The sequence below is a fragment of the Exophiala xenobiotica genome, assembly GCF_000835505.1.
Source record: "Exophiala xenobiotica strain CBS 118157 unplaced genomic scaffold supercont1.7, whole genome shotgun sequence".
NCBI classification, from domain to species: Eukaryota; Fungi; Ascomycota; class Eurotiomycetes; order Chaetothyriales; family Herpotrichiellaceae; genus Exophiala; species Exophiala xenobiotica.
The window spans coordinates 1,103,592-1,124,529 of record NW_013562488.1 but is presented as its reverse complement, the minus strand read 5'-3'; the positions used below and the strand labels follow the sequence as shown (position 1 = coordinate 1,124,529).

Genomic DNA, 20,938 nt, shown 5'->3' with positions numbered 1-20,938 from the left:
CTCTATCGTCCCAATTCCCATCTTCTCTCACCAGATCAGTTTCCGCGATTTGCACTTCAGAAGTTTAGCCACCAAGATGGGGTCCAGAGCAACACCCCCAGCTGCCCTTGCTCCCGCCTTCGCATGTTCCCTTCACATGTTCTCTTCACTTCTTCTTTGCAGCATACTCCTCATCCGTAACTTCGTCATGCCAGATCGTCTTCCCGTGGCTGACAGCCAAATGCATCATGTACGTGTTGTCGTCGCCGCCATGCCAATGCGTCGTCCCCGCATCGCACCAGACCATGTCCCCGACATTCAATCTCCTCGGTTCGCCGCCTTTGTCGCAGATCCAGCCCGACCCGGCGAGCACCTTGAGGAATTGTCCGCTCTCATGAGTATGCCAGTGCGTCCGGGCACAGGGCTGGAACATGACGTGGTTGAGCTTGATGTTCGGTCCATCGAAAACAGGGTCCATCCAGACATCTCCTGTGAAGGTCGCTGTGACTTTGGCGCTGGGCTTCTCGGGATTGCGTGAGCCATGGATTATGGTTGACGGCATTCTTGGTTGGCCTTCGTCTGAGATTGAAATGGGTTTCGGCGAGATGATGATGATCCGATCGACAAGCAACGAGGTGTACGAGCTACCAGAACGAAACTTTTCAGATTGAAATCTTTCTTAATATCCTCGGATAGCATACTGTCTACCTACTGTGGGCTGGGAAACCCGCCCGTCAATCGTTGGAGTCAATGGCATCGCCTTTTCTCCAACTCTGGAGTCGGCGTCCACTTTCCTCCACATTCTCCTCCTCCTCCAACACAGAGATTCTGAGCACCACCACCGTACGGCGGTTTCTCGTGAACAAGGGCCGACAGATGGGCAAAGGGTGATAAGGTACTTTCAGCTGTGATGTACTTTCCTTTGGCGGAAATGACGCCGGCACGTGGCTCAGATGAACTCGACACGCAACTCCTCCTCAGCTTCAGCTTCGCCTTCGCACGCCACCACGACTCAGCTCTCAGCCGCTGCGGCTAATGAGGCTTCCTCCTCGCCTATGGAAACAAGCATTTGCTCCCCCACAAGCTTTGTAGATCATAAGAGCAACTCTTTACGCTCAAACGCTTTCCATATCCGAACCAAGCGCTTTCCATATACGAGTTCTGTAGACACCCATGGGCAAGCCACCACCGTGTTTGTCCATCCAGTTACTCTACGGTTATCATACTTAAGCTGGCAGAGGTCCTCTCTAACTGTCGCCATGACAGCTTCACATGTCTGTAAACTTTCCACACCTCTTTCTGGTCCTCCGCCTCATATTGTCTCCGTTTGCCTTCTGTGATAAAGCGATCAGTTCGACATGGCAACAGCAACAGGTCAAGTCAAAGACCACCGCAACCTCGTGCCGATCGGTCGATTCATAGAATCAAGCAGTCCTAATGGCATCCTGATGGTCATGAACCTCTTCATAGACTCGGCCAAGCTCGATGAGTACGTCAAGGTCGTAACGCCCGTTGTCAAGAAGATGCGAGCAAATGCAGAGTGTTTGTTCTGCGAAGTCTCTGTGAATCCTCATGACAAGGGCCACGTCAGGGTGCTCCACGGCTGGACAAGGGATAGCGCATGGTTCCGCGATGTCAGTTCACATTCCCGTCTTGCCTACCTTTGGCCATAAAAGATCAAATGGCAATCCTGCTGACAGCGTTGAGCACCAGAATATCGAAACGCAACCATGGTTCGGAGAGTATGTGCAAGCTCTCGTGGGTATGAAGGACCCAAACCGACAACGTAAGGCTTCCGCCTGTATCTTCACACAGAGGAGGAGGGAATGATGTGCGTCGCTGCTAACACATACACCTTGCTGCATAGGTATCATCGAGCACTTTGACCGCATTATAATTGATTAAGTGTGGAGTCGGTGCGCCTGCAGTGACCGTCACTACAACCCAAGGCGGTGGCCACATCAGCACAAAAGTCGAGGAGCGTGAGCCTGAGAATTGGTTGTGGGGTACATCAATAGTGGCACAGCCGGTGGTGGATAAAAAGCGGTGTGACAGTAGGAACACATCAAATGTACGCTCGCCCGGATGAGTATGTTCAACAGCGGTCATTGTGGTGGAACAGGAAATGTAATTCAGGCCTTTCCCGGCTGGTAACACAGTCCGTCTCTAAGTTCTTTCCGAAAATATTGATCAGCCAGTTGCATCATATCGCATCCAACGCGATTGAACAGCGTTTCCATTTGCTTGGGAGCTGGAGCTGCCTAGAACTTGCCAGTCTCGTTTGTCCAATGATGCTTCCATCACTTGGGGGCATGCGTCTCAGCCCACATGTTCATATCTCACTGGCGGCCGCCGTGATCGACCAACCAGTGGAAGGAAGAGTTAGCTTTCTATAATCTTGTAGCATTGGTCACACAGGATAGCATAACCACATGATGCGTGGTCTACATCGAGCAGGCATTCCACGGCAGGGTTGTATATGAACAAACAGTGCCCATCGACGGAGGCTGATCGTCTCTGATGGTGCTGGTGTGTTGTGGCCGTGGCCGCTCGTTTCTTTCGAAAATGACTTCTTTTGAATGCTGCAACGACCTCTGAGAGACGCTGACACATGGCCTACCTTGCCATGGTCCCGAGGCTTGGTGGTGTCGGGCCACAACGGAAGCAAGCTGGAGAGCTCCATCAGGCAGCAGTGCCGCAAAGCAGTAGAGAGCGTGCTGGGGGCAACGGGGCCAAAGCATTGGCATAGTCACAAACACACGACGTGGCACAGCGTCTGTTGTTCCTCCGTCTTTTGATGTATGTGAGCCGCTGTGGGAGAGCGGTCAATCGGAACTCGACAACACGATAAGGCAGCCCTGCAGCAGCTCCGCAGCTCGCGCTGATCAGGTGCAAGGGCAGCTGAGGGCGATGCCGAGACAAGGCGTAGGAAGAGGCCGGTGGAAGCCTGTAGGAGGAATGGATTGATGCATATGGATGGCTCGAAAAGTCCAATCAAGACCATGCGCCTTGGTAGTTGGGAGCGTTTTTCCAGGGCGACCATTCGGGAAAGAAGCTGGTGACAAGGCAGCTTCACGGTGTTCTTCTCAAGGCTGTTCAACCCGTCAAGGTGTGAATGGCCCAGATGGCCTACATGGCCCTTCTGAGAAGCTAGAGACGATGATGCTAGGCTGAAGGAGATTTCACTGAAGATGGACACGAGGAAACCTGTCGTGGAAGATCGAGAATTTGACACCCGGTTTGTGGCTTGGTTCCCGGCAGATCAACCAAGGGATCGATGGCATCACCCGCCTTGATCACAAAATTGCTTTTTCCACCCCCTCAGCCCGATCAGTAGGGATACGCTGCAGTCTCATACACCACACTGGCGAAGTGCCTCGATATGGGTCTGTGTCACTCTGTGTCTATTCGTTTGTCTCGTTGAGTCGAGACAGCTGGGCTCCTTCGCAGACGGCGCTGCTGCGCAAAAAGGCAAACATTGGTGCCGACTCGTCCTGGTTGGTCGCCTGTCCACTTGTCACAAGCTGTCAATTGCAAACAGCAAAGGTAAGAAGCGACTGTCATCAGGCAGCAGCGAGGCTTGTCGATGCATTCGGTGTCCAAAGGAAGCGGCTGCGCCCTCTAGTTTCAAGTTTACCATCTTCCAAGTTGAGTCGCTCCATTGCAATGCGACCAGTCCCGGATCAGATAGGTTGGGAAGGTTCCAGTGACAAACTGTTGCTTCACCCGTTGACGCCCGATTGATGGCAGTGTCGAAGTGCTAGCATGGCAATCGTACATGCAGTATGGACCACGACCCGATCACATGGGGTATGTGTGGTTCGTGCAAGTCAAGTACGATGATTGCCACTATGCAGAACGGCACTTGAAATTCATACATGAAGGAAGACTGCTCCCCTGGTCTGCGTGTTCCTATTCATCATTATACGACCGACGACATCATGACTCAGACATTGCGAGCCCAAATGAGAGTGCCCGGACATCGTATGTCTTCAAACGGGGAACGCGAAATAAATTCTAGAGAGCGCAGAAGGTCAACTACCGTGCTCCATCTGTATCCTGTCTAACCAGATCACAGTGCGGATACTGCTCTCCCAAACTCGACTTCCCATTCTCCTTCCACAGCATCCGAAGGGCCCGACGGACGCGCCGGAACGCATACAACTCAACAGCCAATAGCCCAGGCCCCACAACGATCAGAAACCCAGGCCGCCCTCTCGAATGCGCGACGGGCATCGCGACAGCAGTATGCAAGGGACCCAAATGGTATAACTACTTGACGCCAGAACAATTTCCACGATCGACAATGGTAACTAATCCATGACAGGAACATCTACATCTTCCGACGAGTCTTCCGAGCGAGCCTCAACGCCTCTTTCCAACCGCGACGGGCCCGAGTCTTCTGCCCTTGATCGTGGTTCGGGGAGGCAAAGGTCGACTCGACGGACAGGTAGTAGATCCCAGAGCACCGAGAGCACGCGCCTAAACGTCAATGGCTCTCCGCCTGCACGCAGTGCTCGACACTCGGGACAGTCACTAGCCGGCATGGAGGGAGATGGCTCGCTGCCCCAGACGATTCCAGAACGTATATCTTCCGAGGATGAGTTGGAATTGCACCGTCACCACCACCCGCAGGCCAATCATCATAACCCATCTCAAAACCATCGTGAGGGCAGAGAGCGGTCCTGATCATCACAGAGATCGGATGAGGATATAACTTGTCGGTTCATAGGCAGATCAACTGTGTTCAGGGAAGGATGACTGGTCACCTGGTGGGCGGCTGGGCATTGCTGTCTTTCTTCCTTTCGATTCCGGCATTAGCTTTGATAACATCTCAATTGAGCGCAATGAATGAAAACTTCTTGTTGCCAGAAACTCGGGTCGCGCGGTTGCTACATTGTCCACCCTCGCAATCGAGATCTGCACCAAATTATTGATCTCATGGTTGAAGTGATGAATACGCCTAGGTCGAGAAGCGTCTCAAAGCACATGATTGACAGTGGCGGCGGCCTGAATGAAGATATCTCCATCGTCACATCGGGTGCACTGTGGTGGCTGTGGTAGACATCTGGCGAGGAGGCATATGCCAGCCTTGTTGTTTGTACTGAAGCACCTTGCAAACACCATCAGTCGAGCAGCCTTGAAACACAACCCATGGAAACGAATTCCACCCGAGCCAATCACCGGTAGACAGCCTTCTGGAAAAATACGACGCCAGACAGACACCTTGTTCGTGTATTTCCACCGAGGAGAAGACCGGGAGTTTTCTCCGGTCTTGTCGGTGGCGCCCACAGGCAGATTATTTGCAGTGGCTTGAATAGCATCAAGACCATCCAGAAAGGGTTTGCAGCATTGCCCAATATTTCAATGGTGAGACGACAGTCTGGGCAGACAAAAGTCACTCTATGTGCGACTTTATCTTGTTCCCCAGGCACTACAACTGGAGAGGCTCCGTTCCATGGGTCTTTGAGACAGCCATGATTGGGTGAATGCCTCCGGAGATGCCACTTCCACACCACAATGAGACTACCCGATGGGCAACAGACGTGTCCCTCCCGTGGCTTCCCTGACGACCGTACAGTAACTTAGGGGTGGTTGTCAGCAATGAAGGGCAACCGAAAGTGTGTAGCAACTTGGCCTAAAGTTAGAGCATGCCTAGGCCAAAATCCCCGTCTTATCCCTCTTCTTCTCCCTCCCTCCTTGATTTCATACTGATGTGCCTGAGGATTCAGTCAACCCTGTGCACTATCCAGCCGTTCTTTTGCAAGAAGTTCCTTTTTTCGACATGTGTGGCCCTGGATGTCCGTCCAAGTCTCGTGCTTAGGAGCGCAGGCCATGTAGTGTTTCCTGCTGTTCGTTTCTGGGGGTCAAATGTCAGCCTCATAGTGCAGACGATATAGCACTCACTCTTCTAGCACAGTCCCTGATGATCAAATCCACATTGTCTGCCTTGGATGCGTGCAAACTCGTCGAGGATCCTTCAGAAGCTGTGAACAGTCAATATGCAATCACCTTATCCTGATGTATCAATGCTGACGTGGAGTGTATACAGACTTGTACCGACCTTCCTCCTGATCATTGCTTGAAGCCTGCGACCTTCCTGAAAAACAAACAACATTGCCTCTTCGTCATATCCCTGATGCTTGTGGAATTGCTCAAAATGTTTGTTATTCCGGCAGATATTGATGTCGACTTGCCTCACGCCCGACAGCCTGCTCGAAATATACTTACCGCGATGACAAGGCTTGACCGTCTCAATGCCACCAGACCGACGCCCGCTATCAATAGCGAACCATTGTCGTTGTGATTCTCCTACCAAGAAGGCTCTCAAGTCAAATCATATTGCAGTGTGAGAAACAACCATGTACAACCTCAAGCCACGCGCTCGCGACACAACACCTTTCTTCAAACCTGATTGTATTGGCCTCCAAAGAGTTGAGAGAGTTCATCTTTTTTTTCACACTGGTCCTCCCTACAAGGCGTGAACAAGAGCCTTGCATAAGAGGGTCAGTCTCTTGATCCTTGGCCCGAGCACATCTGTGACGGTTGGAAACAAATTGTTGACGGACAACCCGCGTCTCTCTGCCAAAGAAATCCCTGCGCACACATGACTCAGGAGTGAGTTACCAACCAAAAAAAGTTTGATAAGATCTGCGTCTGTGGTTCCATTTCGACATGCCATCGTCAACATGGAACCTGCAGGCTCAGCACCGTCGCTAAGAGAGACCTTAGTGTGCTCAGTTCCAGCTTTGGCAATGATACAATGATCCCTCGAAACATGTCGCAGCCTGTGGACAAAAGGACCTGCAGGCCTAGCTGGACAAGGAGCGGCTCCTGTGCTCATTCAGTCGTCCCAGAATTCTGATCTGTCGCCTACCTCAAATCATCATCCAGGCTGCTGCCATGGATACCATCGCCTTCTCTATCTCAAGCAGAAGGGCAACGCCGGACCCTCATGCCAGGAAAGCGGCCTTCCCATTAGATCTGTGCCAGACTTTTAGTTCACTGTTCTTTCTTGCCGCATCGAGCAGAGGCCATCGACTTCCGTTATGTTACAAGCGGTACACTCTACATGCCTTATGTATGCCGTGCGACGATACACAACTTTGGCGTCTCTTACCAATGAGGCTTGAGGCGTGACAGCAAATATCCAGCCCAAGAAAACTCTTGTAACAACTTCCCTTTTTTCCACTCGACCTTGTACTTACATTCTCCCCGTTGCCACCGTTGCCACTGTGGGCAGGGAAAACTCGGGAGATGATCGCTGCAAAACTCCGAACCTTCACCTCACACTTCACACCTCTCGTTTTTGATGTCGTCACCACTTATAGTATTCAAAGTCCACGATCAAAGGCACGACCATGACCATAATATGGCGCCTGTAGTCACGAATGTTCCTAGTCTTAGACAGTTCTAACGAAATCTCTACACAATGACCACTCTTAAAGACCAGAACGTGCTTGGTGCCATTGTTTTCTTTTCCTACATCGCAGCCGCCCTCGGCCTGACGGGACTGGTGACCAGCGACCTGAAAAAGGAATTCTCAGCATGGTCATCTCGCCGCGTCCGTGATCGCAATGTCCGAGTGTGCCTCTTCGCCGCCCTGTCCACCTTGAGCTTCGCAGTCCTGTCGTATCATATGCTCGATTTCCTCATACAATCATATCAGTCTTGGTCGATGTCATCTTCACTGGCACATCCTGCGCCTCCACGGACCTTCCAAACCTTTCACGCCGCTATCCTCTGGCCTCGGACATGGACATGGGCATCGACATCCATCTGGACATGGTCCATCAGTTCAAATCTCTTCCAGGACTTTGGTGAAGTCATCTGCAACGACCCGCATCGGTTCTGGTGAACTCAGCTGGCCTTGGTTTATTCCTTCGGCTGGAATATGTACATGAGCATCCAAGGTAAGCAACGGCATTCAAAAAACACTAAACATTCCCTGCTTGCCCGTCCTATTGCAAACTTACCGGGAAGCTGAAGCGGTCGTCTCACAGGGACGCGTCTGAGGATTCCCCATCACTGGGCATATTTCCTGTTGGATCAGATCCTACCGATGTCCTTTGCACAGAACTTGTTTCTGCTGGGAATGATATTGCGCGAGGAGGAGGAAGACCAACCGATCGCAACAGCGACATTATACCCGGTCACCATGTCCTTGCAGTGCGCAGTCGCTCTGACATATTTGGGAGTTGTGGCTGCGGCGCCCTACAGTGTGGCCACTCGGTACTTTTTCCCGGTCCTTTTCGCCACGAGGATCCTGCTTTTCGCACCGTATCAGGCTCTGGGTCCTGTGCGACGAGAATACCACTCAGAGCAAGTCCAGCTTGGACAGTCGGGAAGTTTGATGAAGGAATACAGTTGGTTCTTTGCCCTGGTCCTTGTTGGTGGCGTCTTGACGCAACTAGCCCAGACTGCGAGAACAAGCAGCCTCGCGAGTACTTTGGCGGCGTTGAACTGCAACCCAGCAGTCAGCGCACTTGGATACGATGTTTTTATAGGAATGGCCAGCTTAGCATGCTTCGTGAGCGTTGGCCACGAGTTGACTTCCCGTCGTCCCCAAGCACCCGGAGCTGCGTGGAAAGCGTCATCAAAACTTCTCCTAACGCCTCCTGATTCAAGGTATCTCCACGCTCGATGATTGGATGCCCAGAATCAACACCATGCGCGGTAGTTATTTCCGAGCATACCTGTCTTCATTCATCGTGTCGGTTGCCGTCGCTCTCCACGCCAGGCAAAGCTATCTGGCTGCCGGTGTGTATTTAGCTCATATCATCCTTTTAAAGTGCCGCCTTTGGTCCGCCTCGTAACCTAGAATCCAGAGATGGAATTGTCGTCATCCAAATAGAGGTTCAGGAGGTAGATTCCCTCCCCAAGCATGGCTAGCTTGAAGGATGACCCCAGGCCGCAGTTGATGTACCACGATCCATTGAGACTGACGTTGCGAGATGCGGTCAAGCGTCAAAGCTGCCTCGGTCTGGTGTCGTCGCCCCATTATTCTCCCCGTCCAATTTGATACAATGGCCATCACAGTGCTGCTTGACCTGATGCTTTCGCGAGGACTTTTGGGATGTGGCTGAGTTATCATTGGCCAATGCGGGCATTTCCGGTTCTCTCTGTATCTTGCGCCTGAGTTTCTGATACATCAATTTCATGCATCCAAAGGCTTACCTCTTCCTCTCAAGCAACGTACAAGCCCACAATTTGGAAATCTTCGATCAACGGCCAGCGCTGGAGCCACCCCGGACTTGACGTTTAAACGTTCATTGATTCGTCCCCACGCCCGAAAGTACAGTTCCTCACAGACGCACGATGACACCGAAGCTCCTCAATGACGGCGACAGCTCTTCAGTGGGTGAGGTATCCCTGACTGGCAACGGGAACGCCCCAGAAGCCAGAAGCAATTGGCAGACTCTCCTGGTCATCCAGCCAGGTTCCAAGTTTCGACAGCATATCGTGCCTGCAGCCCACGGCTATGCCTTTGAAATCAAAGCGTCCTCCCATTTCCGAATCGTTGATCTCCATGGACAGCAAGTCGTCGATTTCATGGCCTGGGCTTTGCCGTATGTGCCCAACACCGGTGGTGAACACTTTTCCGCAAGCTACACACGATACGCATTGGGGGGACTCGCTCCGCCGAAGGTTGGTGAGAGTTTGTACACGAACCGAGATCGCCGCATGTTCACGCTAGTGGCCGATACTGTGAAGACACATGATCTGCTCTTCATGGCGTGTAATCCTGGCTTCTATGCTCGCGATGGAGAACCATGTCATAGGTCCTGCGCCACCAATGTGGCAGAAGCTATGGCGCCTTGGGGTATGAAGCACTGGAGCGAGGTGATTGATCCCTTCAACGTCTTCCAAAACACCCCGTACTACACCTTGAAGGCGCTCAATTGCTCCAAGCCAGGGGACTATGTGGAAATGAAGGCGAAAATGGATGCGGTCTGTGCCGTTTCGAGTTGTCCCTTTGAGCGTGATGGCTTCAATGGCGGGAAGGCAACTGAAGTTGCTCTTGTGATGGAGATAGTTGATGATGAAGCGACTGGAGATCCGTAGTAGTCGTGACAGCGTATCCAAGGTTCAGGCATGCACATGTTGGCCTTCGATCACCCCATTTTGCTGAGAAGTCTTCCGGGTATCGTAGAAACCCTGCATAGCGCCCTAATGGGTCAGGATCGAGCGTACTACGTAGACACTACGCGCGGAAGTCTTTTTCCGCCCTTGACTGTGACAGCACGGAAAAAAAATGCGCCCCGTCTCATTGGCTGTCCAACATCACTCGAGGCTGTGATGGATGGCCCGCCAAGTTGGGATTTCAACACCATTCATGTTTGGACACCTGCATCTCGGGTGACGTGGCGTACCATTCCGGGTTTCCAGGGGTACCATTGCCACCAAGGTTACAGTCGACAAGCTTCAGTTCGGACTGGAACAAACCTTTTCGACCCGACTGTGATGTGCAACGATTGGCGAGTATGGGAAAGTTGTTGTTGCGCATCAGAACAAGGCAAACTTGTACCTTGCTGTAGCCATTTACCATTATTGAAGACACATCAGACATATATATTCACCCCCGGCCCGGTTTGAGGGTAGCCTCTGGGCCAATTGAGACTTTTTCAATCCGAAGAGGCAGCCGCTCTCTGTAGGCAGTGGAAGGAGGCTGAGCAGCAGCATTGGCTCCTGGCTCCTGCTCCTGGCTTCTGGTGACGGTCGTGCTCGTCTCATGCCAGATGTTAGCTGGCTTGCTGGGTAGCAATGACCACTAGAATCGACAATCATAGACTTGCAATGAGAGAACGACCGCATCTTGTAACATTGGGCCTGACCTCGGTATAGGTGTCCCCGACGTGAATTGAACACCTACTTCGGCTGAAGCTCGTGGCAGAGGCCATGAGAAGCCTTAGTCTGACATAATTTTACAGTCAGCCATGTTCGAAACTGACCATATAGGTGACTGAAAGGGGTCAAGTAAACTGACAGAGAACACGCCGGAGATAGATTCCGCCAACGAAAAAGACTCCTGTCCAAACTTCTTGAGGAAGTTGGCTTCAACTCGCCGTTTGAGGCGAAAGAAGACGAGGCACTCATGCTTTAGCACATCCATATCATCAGGCCACAGTCCTGAGAAAGGAGAGCACAACAAACCCAGCATTTCGTTCCTTGCGCTTCCGAAGAGCCCCGCCTTGATATTTATTCTGCCGATATTTTGGAACCATTTGTGCTGCAGATAGCAATGGATTCAGATCTTTCACTTACTGAATCTCAGCACGTCTATAGTCAAGCACTTGAGCACATAGATCGGGCTCGAGAAATAAGTGACGCTTGGTGAGGTGTGATTGCACCTGAAAAACAAGCAAATGGGTCCTTTGATCAGAATTGACTGTCCTCGAGATAGCAGGTGCCACTGGTGATTTGACTCTTCACATTGGCGGCTGGACCTGCAACATGCTGGCCTGGTTCCGGTCTCTCAGGCACGCAGATGATCAAAAGCAGTTGCAGCTGTGATTGATCATAGCATCCTGTCGCCTAGTCGCCCAATCCATTGCACGCCATATTTGCGGCGACGTTTCGAAAACCACGCGCATTCGATGATCACCGAATTCAACATAGTGGCAGGATGGGCAGGTGTTTATCACGAAAGGGCTGCATATACACTTAGCACACGCTTCGAAAATAGAGACCAGGGAGTAAGTATCCCACTTGCGCGCGACATTTGCTGGGGAGAGAGCAAACACGCGGCAAAGAATCGATACCCCTTCCGATTTCGCTTATGTCTGGACTGTCAGCCTGTCAATGCGTCGAGTATTGATTTTTGTTCACTCGTCTGCCCGATAAATGCTTTCTAATACAGATGAACCAATGCGGTGGCATGCCTTTTTTTCAACCATACTTTTCGGCTTCCTCTCCTGACGGGCCTGGTACTGTTTTGTATTGAGATGATCAGCTGAACCGAAGTGTCGACTTCTTCGGATGATCAACCGACCCCAGTCAACACCTTCAACAAGAAGATCTTTCCACAGCGGCTTTCTGGGGGATTGCGGGGGCAAAGGCATCGCATGATGTTCGTATTCTGGTCGCCACCCGCTGTCCACTGGGTGTGAACTGGCCGTCAGCTTTACGCTGTTGGGTGGCACAAATGTCCTGGGGACTCAGGAGCCAGGGACGAGGAGTCGCGTCGAACAAGCTATCATCTGTTGGAGTTCGGCCTGTTCCCGTGCTGCCGGAGTCGATCATCTCGATCACGTAGGGATTGACTCGAGCCTATAATTCCTCAAATCAAGTTTTGCTTTGTCCCTCGCCATGATCCGCTCCTGTCGGTGCGTGCTTCCTGCCCTGTACTCAACCTCTGATTTGCCCCAGCACAGCACGATGTTCCATCTCGTGTGCAAGTTATCGTCGGTATCGTCATTAACGTCGTGGATCGAGCCGTGGATCTGGAGTTAGATCACCTGAGTGGAGGGTGGTATTTGTATCGCTATTGGATTCTGATTCGTGTGACATTGAGGACGCTGACAGCATAGGTTTCCCCTGAGTTGGAATGCCGCCGAGTATTTGTGTCGGAGAAGGTAACTCTAGCGGTCCGTCAATGTTGAAGTCAATCTGGTCAAAGGCTTGTTGTATTGCAATGTTTGATCGACATTCATTTCGAACATGCGCCGCTAGCTGCGACAAGTCGACATCAGAGCGCATAACACGAGCCAGATCGTTGTTCGCGTTGTAATCGCCGGCTTTGACGATGGCAATAATGCCTCCAAGGAGCTGTCGGTGTCTCTCCAGTTGAACATGTGTGTCAGCAAGTTCTTGCACGTTGCGCTGGTTGGCGATTTTCCGACGTTGGTCCGAAGTAGCATCGTATACACAAGGACTTCTTCTACTCGCACAGGCATCGCAAGGGTTACCGCCAGTACAATTTCAGCTAGTTAGCAAGGCCCTGGTCCATCATTCCTTTTGACATACTCTGGTTTTCCTTTGCTTGCACGCTCCACATGCCGTTGATATTTTGCGAGGTCGCTGCGACGATGGGACTGTGGTCGAGTCATCGGTACCCTGTGAGGGCCGAGGGGCCAAAGGTTGAGACATGGCAATCGTGTGTCGGAGACAGCTGCATTGGATGCGTGAGTTCAAACGCGTATTCAACCCTCAGCTGATGTTTTGTACAGGTTGAACGATCTTACAAATGCGACGGTCGAGCAAATAGTGCTGTAGCCTGACGGTTTTCGAAGGAAAGAGGAGAGAGAAAAAGGTGTATAGAGGCCGAGCAAAGGCTAATAAATGCCGTTGTCGTGGCTCGATGTGGACTGGAGCGGACAAGTTATCCGAAGAGCGTTACAGGAGGTTTTGGCGTCTGCCATTGCTTGTATATAATACCTTAACCCCTCGAGATTCGTCTTTTCAAGATGCGCGGACACGCAGACCGAAGCCGACTCGATTGGTTAATTCGTCCCTTGAGTTCGATGGGTGCCAGAGACAAACAGGTGCATTACTGCCTTGTCTTTGGTAGCACTTGACCTAATCTCGCATGGGATCAACAAGCAATTCACATGAGATCCGAGTGCCATAGTGTGACGCACACCTCTGGTCCCACTTGTGCTCCCTCGACGCCAATCCTGAGGCGTCGTAAGGAGCAGCCAAAACATGATCTTTTACCCGTATATCGACTGAGATGATGATGATGATGAGAATCTGCCAATGTGGATAGGATGGCGGCATCGCTGGCCACGGAATTGGTTTTGGAATGACTCCGAGGATTGTAAAGACCGGTATATGCTGTGATTCATTGTCCATTTCTAAGACCGGGTAGAATCTCCAACGCAACATGATTGGTCGGATCATTGTGAGCGGTCTTGATGTGCTCACCAAGGAAGGCGACATATCTCCCTGCAAAAAGGTCACAGGTGGCGCTGCACTGGTGATGGCTATCTTTGTTGTCAAAGAATCAGTACGAGGGAGTGTATTTCCCCTTTCGCGCAAGGGATGAGAGGGCCATGGACAGAGTGCTCTGCAGCTGCATCAACGTTCCTTTGTTCATTTTTGAGATATGGAGAAATGCTTGCCCCGTGACCGAGATCGAGATCTGGATTGCCTTCCGAAGCTGACACGAAAGCTAGCGAGCTGACACGTGATGGTTGATGATTTTGCTTGGGCTCTCAACGCTGATCACGTGGCTAATGTGCTGGCTTGCTGGATCGGACTTGGCGAGTTTGATGGCCCGACCCAGAGGGGCACTCGGGCACGCTATACTCGAAACAGCCGGCAAATTTATGATGTCGCCAACTCATTCGGTTTTTTTATTTTGGAGGCTCCCTTGCAGCGACTCGATGCCCTTCAGTGTTCGAAATTTTTTTCTGGTCCAGTCTTGCTTCTAATATCCAGACTAGAGATCGTGCTCTGAGGGTCTGAGATAGGCACTGATTCTGCCTTGCTCTTGCACATTGGTTTCTAGCGTCCACTCTCTCCTCTTCGCTGGTCGCCATTAGCGAAACGAGGCTTCCCGACTGTCGCACCATCAATTCGTCAATTTTCACCGCCATGGATCAACAAAGATTTTTAGAGCAGCTGGCCATCGTGCTGGACCCGAAGAAGGGCAACGTCAAGACGGCCACCAACGTGTTGCAGAACGAATACTACAAGAGCCAGCAGTCATTGTTATTCCTTATCCAACTCATCATCTCCCACGACAGCCCCGAGCTCAAACAACTTGCCGCTACCCAAGCCAGACCACTAGTCTCCAAACACTGGACGAAGCTATCTCAAGACCAGCGACAACATGCAAGAAGTCAGCTCTTCTCGGCTACCCTTTCCGAACCCTCACACCTCGTCCGACATTCCTCTTCACGCCTCATCAGCTCTATCGCCAAGTTCGATCTTGATGATGGCGAATGGCCCGAGCTGCCTGGCATGTTACAGCAGGCTGCTACAAGTAGTAGCGCGGCGGAGCGTTCTGTTGGTGTCTATGTGCTCTACAGCATCCTGGAGACCATGGGTGATGGGTTCAGTTCAAAATTCAGAGAATTATTTGCGCTGTTTAGCAAGACAATCAAAGACCCCGAGTCACTCGAAGTCAGAGTCAACACCATGTTAGCAATATCAAAGATGGCTCTTGTCGTCGATCCTGAGGAGGACGAAGCCTCGATAAAAGCCTTCCAAAACATATTCCCTTCAATGGTCGCAGTCTTGAAAGACACCATCGACTCTGGCAAGGAAGAGCAGGCCATGCTATCATTCGAGGTCTTCAACACACTCCTCACGGCCGAGTATCAGCTCATGTCACAGCACTTCCAAGACTTGGTTCGGTTCATGAACGACCTTGCTACCAACACAAATATGTCGGATGAGACGCGAACGCAGGCGATTAGCTTCCTGATGCAGTGTGTCCTCTACCGACGTCTAAGAGTCCAGGGAGCAAAGATGGGAGAATCATTGACCAAGAGCATGCTGCAAATTGTCACCGAGATCGATGATGCTTCTGCAGACGACGATGATATCACGCCCGCACGTTCGGCGCTGGGTATGATTGATACAATGGCCCAGAGCCTTCCAGCCAGCCAGGTCATCGTTCCGCTGCTCGACGCTCTCCCTCAATATTCCAAGAGCTCCGATCCCAAGCACCGTCAGGCTGGTATCTTGGCTCTTGGTATGGCTGTCGAAGGTGCCCCTGACTTCTTCAGCACTCAACTCCACACAGTCATGCCTATTCTGTTCGCGCTTCTTGAGGACTCGGAGGTGACTGTCCGCCAAGCGGCCTTGCAAACCACCGCTCGACTGGCAGATGACTTGCCGGAGGATGTCACGAAGCAGCACGAGAAGTTAATGCCCTTGCTTGTAAAGAACCTGACTGCTGCCATGGGTGCTTACAAGGGTGAGGAGGAAGGACCGACCGTCGATATCATGAAATCTGCGACAAGCGCAATCGATGCAGTCGTTGATGGTATGGATGGTCAGGATGCTGTGCACTATTTGGACAAGTTGGCTCCTCTGCTGCAACGACTCTTCAAACATCCCGATTTCAAGATTAAGGCCTTGGCCGCTGGGGCGCTTGGATCGTTGGCCTCTACAGTAGAAGGGCCTTTCCTCCCTTACCTCAACGATTCTATGCATGCCATGCAGGAATATATCACCAAGAAGGAGAGCGAAGAGGAGTTGGACCTGCGAGCAAGTTGCACTGATGCAATGGGCGAGATGGCCGTAGCCGTTGGTGCTGCTGAGTTCAAGGACTATGTGCAGCCTCTTATGCAAACAAGCGAGGAAGCTCTTCAGCTCGACCATTCGCGACTCAAGGAGAGCACTTACATCCTATGGGGCTCCCTGGCTAAGGTGTACGAAGAGGACTTCGCCCCATTTCTTGGTGGTGTTGTACAGGGACTCTACTCATGTCTTGATCAGGAAGAAGCGGACTTGGAGGTTGCGCTGGGAGAGAGCGCAAAGGATCTGCTCGGAAAGGAAGTCACCATTGCCGGCCAGAAGGTCAAGGTTGCTGCCGCGGACAGTGACGACGAAGCTGAAGATGGAACTATCGAGGACATCGACATTGATGACGAAGACGATAGCGATTGGGGGGATCTTGCGACCGTCACGCCTATTGCCCAGGAGAAGGAAATCGCCATCGAAGTCATTGGAGACGTCGTCTCTAACACCAAGACAGCCTATCTCCCATACTTCGAGAAGACCATCGAGAAGCTCCTGCCTTTGGTAGAGCATTCATACGAGGCCGTCCGAAAAGCCACCATCAGCACCTTACATCGGGCATATGCTGCTCTGTACGAGGTCTCCGAGGAGTCTGGCCAAGTTGAGAAATGGAAGCCTGGTCTCCCACTTCAGGTGCAGCCTACACAGGAACTGAAGAAGTTCGGGGAGCTTCTGATGGCTGCAACGCTCAATGTCTGGCCAGAGGAAGAGGATCCGTAAGTCCAATCTTGTCTTTTTCAAGCACAATCTACCATGATGACGCACTTTCGTTAATCCCAGCTCACTCCGACACGGAAAATCCGTGGATGAAGCGAAAGCGATCTTCAACCCTCTGAACATACACTTTCCAATCTACTTCTGCTCTGTACCTTTTATATATCAGTGCTAACCTGGACAACAGTGCGACAGTGTCAGAAATTTCAAGAGCCCTCTCTGAGAACCTCAAACTCACGGGGCCATCCCTCCTCTCCTACCCTGAGTGCCTCTCCCGAATCGTGCAGACGGTGACCGAATTGATCACCAAGAAACACGCGTGCCAAGTCGACATGGACGCTGTCGACGAAGAAGATATGGAATCTACAGAAATGGAATGGCTTGTCGTTGACAGTGCCATGGACGTCATCTCTGGTCTTGCTGCATCTTTGGGCCCTAGCTTCGCCGAGCTCTGGAAGATCTTTGAGAAACAAGTCTTACGCTACGCAAGTGGTGGCGAGTCTCTCGGTCGGGCATCGGCCTGTGGTGTTCTCGCTGAAATCATCACCGGCATGGAGGGCGCAGTAACCCCCTACACATCGCAGATGATGAACGTCCTGCTCAAGCGGCTCGGCGACGAGGACGCGCAGACCAAGTCCAACGCAGCGTATGCCGTCGGCCGTCTCGTCGAAAAGTCCAACGACGATGCTACTGTGCTGAAGGCCTATCCACAAATCCTGCAGAAACTCGAGACGATTCTGCACATCACTGAGGCCCGCTGCACCGATAACGCTGCAGGCTGCGTGTCACGCTTAATCATCAAGCACAAGGACAAGGTCCCTGTCTCCCAGGTTCTACCCGCGCTGGTCGACAGCGGCATCCTGCCCTTGAAAGAAGATTACCAGGAGAATGAGCCGGTGTGGACGATGATCGTCCAGCTCTACCGCCAACAAGATCCTACTGTGCAGCAACTTACGCCGAAACTTGCGCCGATGATGATGAGTGTGCTGGGCGAGCCTGAGGATCAGCTCACCGACGAAGTGAGAGGGCAGGTCCAGGCTCTCGTCCAGCATTTGAAGAGTATGCACTGAAGATCATAAACTGCGACCGCATTGAAATGTTTGACGATTGACGATTGTTTGGGCTACCATGATGAAACATGATGCTATAATGATTGAGCAGAACAAATAGACTATTGGGATTCAAGCTTACGAGAACGAGTTCTCGAAATGTCAAGTTGTGTACGTTGGGGTCTAGATGGGGTAGACAGGATGAGGTCGGAATACCAGAGATACCCAAGATCACTTGTCCGCCTAGATGATGGAGTTGAATGCGTTCCTTGCCTGGCGGTCAGGCTGCTCATATCCAAGGCGCTCGTTTCACCGGCTTTGATACGAGCCCGAAATGCGCGACGCGACATGATACCGTTGACTTCATTGGCTATGGAGTAACTCTCCTTCCTCTTTTGTGCATTGCCTAGAATGCATGTATGTCTGCTGCCTGGCTTCTGACCTCGAAGGCTGCCTACGACGGTAGACATGTCTATGCCCGCACCCCTGCCCATGCCACATGCTGGGCACAGGTGGACACGTCGGGAAGGAGACGAATACGAGATATTTGCTCGTATGTTTCGAGTCAGGGAACACTCGTTGGATGCCTCGCAATGTTGTGTCCTGACCTCCGGAAGAATGCCAAACCGCAAAGGCTAGGGCTGTGAATGAGTGCATGCATAGCAACGATCAGAAGAGGACAAATCGATTTTCTGTCTCGACAATGAATTCAGATTTGTATATTGAGTCTTCGAACTTGTTAATCCAACAATAACCCTGCCCCTGCAAGACTTCTTCGAATTCATAAAACCAGGGGCACACCATGAAAAAGGACATACTAGCAGTGATGTACGTTCGCATTCGATGCGCCTATCCGAACACACGTTCCCTCTATGCTTCAAAGAAATGCTGGGTATATCTTCTGGTCAACATTTTTGGATCAGTGACACCAAGATTCGCACGCTCCAGTCCACAAGTATAGCCAGACGAATCCTCACCTCGAAAGGCATGCTGATCTCCTGCACCTTTCCAACAACCAAGAAAATGAAATCGAAACATGTCGTCGACTCCGTGCGATGGCGCTCTCCATGATTCGATGTCTGGAGGGACTAGAAGATCACGAAGGTCTCTGCGCACAGCAGGTCTTCGATCGTCTTTTTTGTACGAGCGTAGTAATGTGAAAATAAAAAGCTCCGTATCACAAATGAAAGATGATCCTCGAAAGATTGGACAATCACACAAAGGGAAAACTCATAGCATAGTCTCCTGGGGAACTTCCGATTGTACACTCAGCAAAACCCCTGGCTTTTCGAATTCTGGCTCAGTTGGGTCCATCCACATGTCGCAGGCTTAAAGAACAGTCACAGCTTGGACTGTGCCCATGTGGACTCTGATGTTCTCCCGACTGCTCGGAATCACTGGGCCGAACCAACATGGTGGTCTTTTCTCTGGTGACGCGAAGATCTCAGGGTTGCCATCCACAGGGTGTCATAGAACTGTTATCCTCAGGAGCCAGGCGAAGGGCGGCGCCGGCCAGCAACAGAACCAGTGAGCAATAGCCAAGTCATCCATGGTGTACCAACTGCAGAGATTGAATTTGGCTATCAGCGGCTTGACAAACAACACTATCCAGTCGCTTCTCAATACGCCCATGAGCATCCCAGTAGCATGGCCAACGACGCAAACATGACCGCCGCTTGAGGAGCCAGCTGACTTGCTGCGATTGAGTGTTGAAGCCGTAGATGTGCCTGATCTGCACCATATTTTTGTTGTCGGGCACAATGCAATTGCAGCATAGCCAATGCGCATTGGGTCTGCTCATTGGTAGTTGTGTGCCTCGACACTGCGATCGAAGCCAGTGGAGGCCAAATCATAGGCAGACACTTTCTCGGCAATAATCGAATAGTTGCATTATGGTGCTCTCCACGTCGACGGCAGTGGCCCTGCACTTGCTAGTTGCGGAAGAGTCGAACCGAAAAGCACCGCCCTCCCGGAAGGACACGAAGTTGTGTTTAAAGTTCTCACCGTGATCCTAAGGATCCGCGGTGAGGAAGGATGTTCTTACCCTCCCTGTTCGCGACTTATACATCATTGCTGCGCTCAAATCCTTATAGAGCCTTGTCTGAATGGATGGCCCGGCTGCAGTTGCGCAAAAGCAAGTACCTTGGGTAAATCAGCAAGCCACCGCGATTTTGGACATGTTTGGCATGCAGGTGGCACCCAAACGGATGCGGTGGTGGCACCCGTACGGCATGTGTGGTAGCGACGAGCTGATGCTTGATGGGGGCGTAGTGAACCCTGCGAGCATCCTTGCTAAGCCTAAAATGGCCATCTTTGGGCTATCGTGCGACTGGTGGGGGCGCACTATTGGTTCTGCCCATGCCTGCCTCGAGTCAAACACGCAATGTTGCCTTCAGGCCTGCATCAGTGTGGGCATAAGGGTCGCAGATTGCTCGCTGCCTCCTGCCGATGGCAATACTTAAGACAGCCCCTCAGCGCAGCTTGGAAAAAGGCTCGTTTTCCTTCCTCTTGTTGTCGCGAATTCTGGCCATCGACTCTGCCCAGTGTCATGGCCTGCCATACAACTTTGGCTCGAGCCTCAAGTCTTCTCTTTCTCACATTATTTTGGCCTTGTCCAAAAGGGGAAAGTTCCGCATCATCATTGCGTGGAAGCTTTCATTCTTTATCCAGCTCCGTCCGAAGTTGCATCAATGCCGACTTCATGAATGGCATGGAGCGATCCATGCTGCAAATTGAAGCATAACATCGACCATCAGGCACGAGGCTGTCGATGGAGCCTTTTGGCCGCTGCCTTTTGAGATAGATGGCTGCCTTTTTGGCCCCAAAATCTTCCAGCTCAGTCCACGTGACAGCGATCTGGCTCGACCGGATATTCTTCGGATGTCTGCCTGCGAAAGCTGCCTGGCTCAGAGAATGAGCCAGTGGCATAGGCCATTGGAATGTGAACTGATGTGGTAAGGAAAACGGATTGGTTGTGTATAATGCTGAGGTCGCTGCTGCGC

At 51.7% G+C, this 20,938-nt stretch overlaps 5 protein-coding genes across 6 annotated transcripts; 3 read left to right on the top strand and 2 right to left on the bottom strand.

The window, feature by feature from the left end:
- Positions 1 to 145: 145 nt before the first annotated feature.
- PV05_11119 (uncharacterized protein) lies at positions 146 to 781 on the bottom strand (the record flags this gene model as incomplete). Its single annotated transcript, XM_013454571.1, has 2 exons — positions 146 to 623; positions 681 to 781. 2 exons carry the CDS (start codon positions 779 to 781, stop codon positions 146 to 148), a joined length of 579 nt encoding a protein of 192 aa, XP_013310025.1.
- Positions 782 to 1,337: 556 nt separating this feature from the next.
- On the top strand, positions 1,338 to 1,884 carry PV05_11118 (uncharacterized protein; the record flags this gene model as incomplete). Its single annotated transcript, XM_013454570.1, has 3 exons — positions 1,338 to 1,613; positions 1,693 to 1,765; positions 1,847 to 1,884. The coding sequence occupies 3 exons, from the start codon at positions 1,338 to 1,340 to the stop codon at positions 1,882 to 1,884; spliced, it is 387 nt and encodes a 128-aa protein (XP_013310024.1).
- Positions 1,885 to 8,137: 6,253 nt separating this feature from the next.
- Positions 8,138 to 10,044, top strand: PV05_11117 (uncharacterized protein; the record flags this gene model as incomplete). The annotated part of the gene is made up of 2 exons (XM_013454569.1): positions 8,138 to 8,509; positions 9,310 to 10,044. The coding sequence occupies 2 exons, from the start codon at positions 8,138 to 8,140 to the stop codon at positions 10,042 to 10,044; spliced, it is 1,107 nt and encodes a 368-aa protein (XP_013310023.1).
- A 1,729-nt stretch (positions 10,045 to 11,773) lies between these two features.
- PV05_11116 lies at positions 11,774 to 14,008 on the bottom strand. 2 transcript variants are annotated; one of them, XM_013454567.1, is made up of 2 exons: positions 13,560 to 14,008; positions 11,774 to 13,497 (listed from the first exon to the last, which is right to left on the bottom strand). In XM_013454567.1, exons 1-2 carry the CDS (start codon positions 13,858 to 13,860, stop codon positions 13,469 to 13,471), a joined length of 330 nt encoding a protein of 109 aa, XP_013310021.1. In that variant the 5' UTR covers positions 13,861 to 14,008; the 3' UTR covers positions 11,774 to 13,468. The 2 variants fall into 2 exon arrangements, with proteins under 2 accessions (XP_013310021.1, XP_013310022.1); XM_013454568.1 differs by having other exon boundaries at positions 11,774 to 14,008.
- Positions 14,009 to 14,297: 289 nt separating this feature from the next.
- On the top strand, positions 14,298 to 18,343 carry PV05_11115 (uncharacterized protein). The gene is made up of 2 exons (XM_013454566.1): positions 14,298 to 16,889; positions 17,075 to 18,343. Exons 1-2 carry the CDS (start codon positions 14,518 to 14,520, stop codon positions 17,955 to 17,957), a joined length of 3,255 nt encoding a protein of 1,084 aa, XP_013310020.1. The 5' UTR covers positions 14,298 to 14,517; the 3' UTR covers positions 17,958 to 18,343.
- Positions 18,344 to 20,938: the final 2,595 nt, after the last annotated feature.

Bases quoted from the DNA above. Each gene is read 5' to 3' on its own strand.
- PV05_11116 (XM_013454568.1), bottom strand. From the start codon at position 13,860: ATGTCGCCTTCCTTGGTGAGCACATCAAGACCGCTCACAATGATCCGA.
- PV05_11115 (XM_013454566.1), top strand. From the start codon at position 14,518: ATGGATCAACAAAGATTTTTAGAGCAGCTGGCCATCGTGCTGGACCCG. The intron at 16,890-17,074 runs GTAAGTCCAATC...CCTGGACAACAG, and splicing joins TGGCCAGAGGAAGAGGATCC to TGCGACAGTGTCAGAAATTT.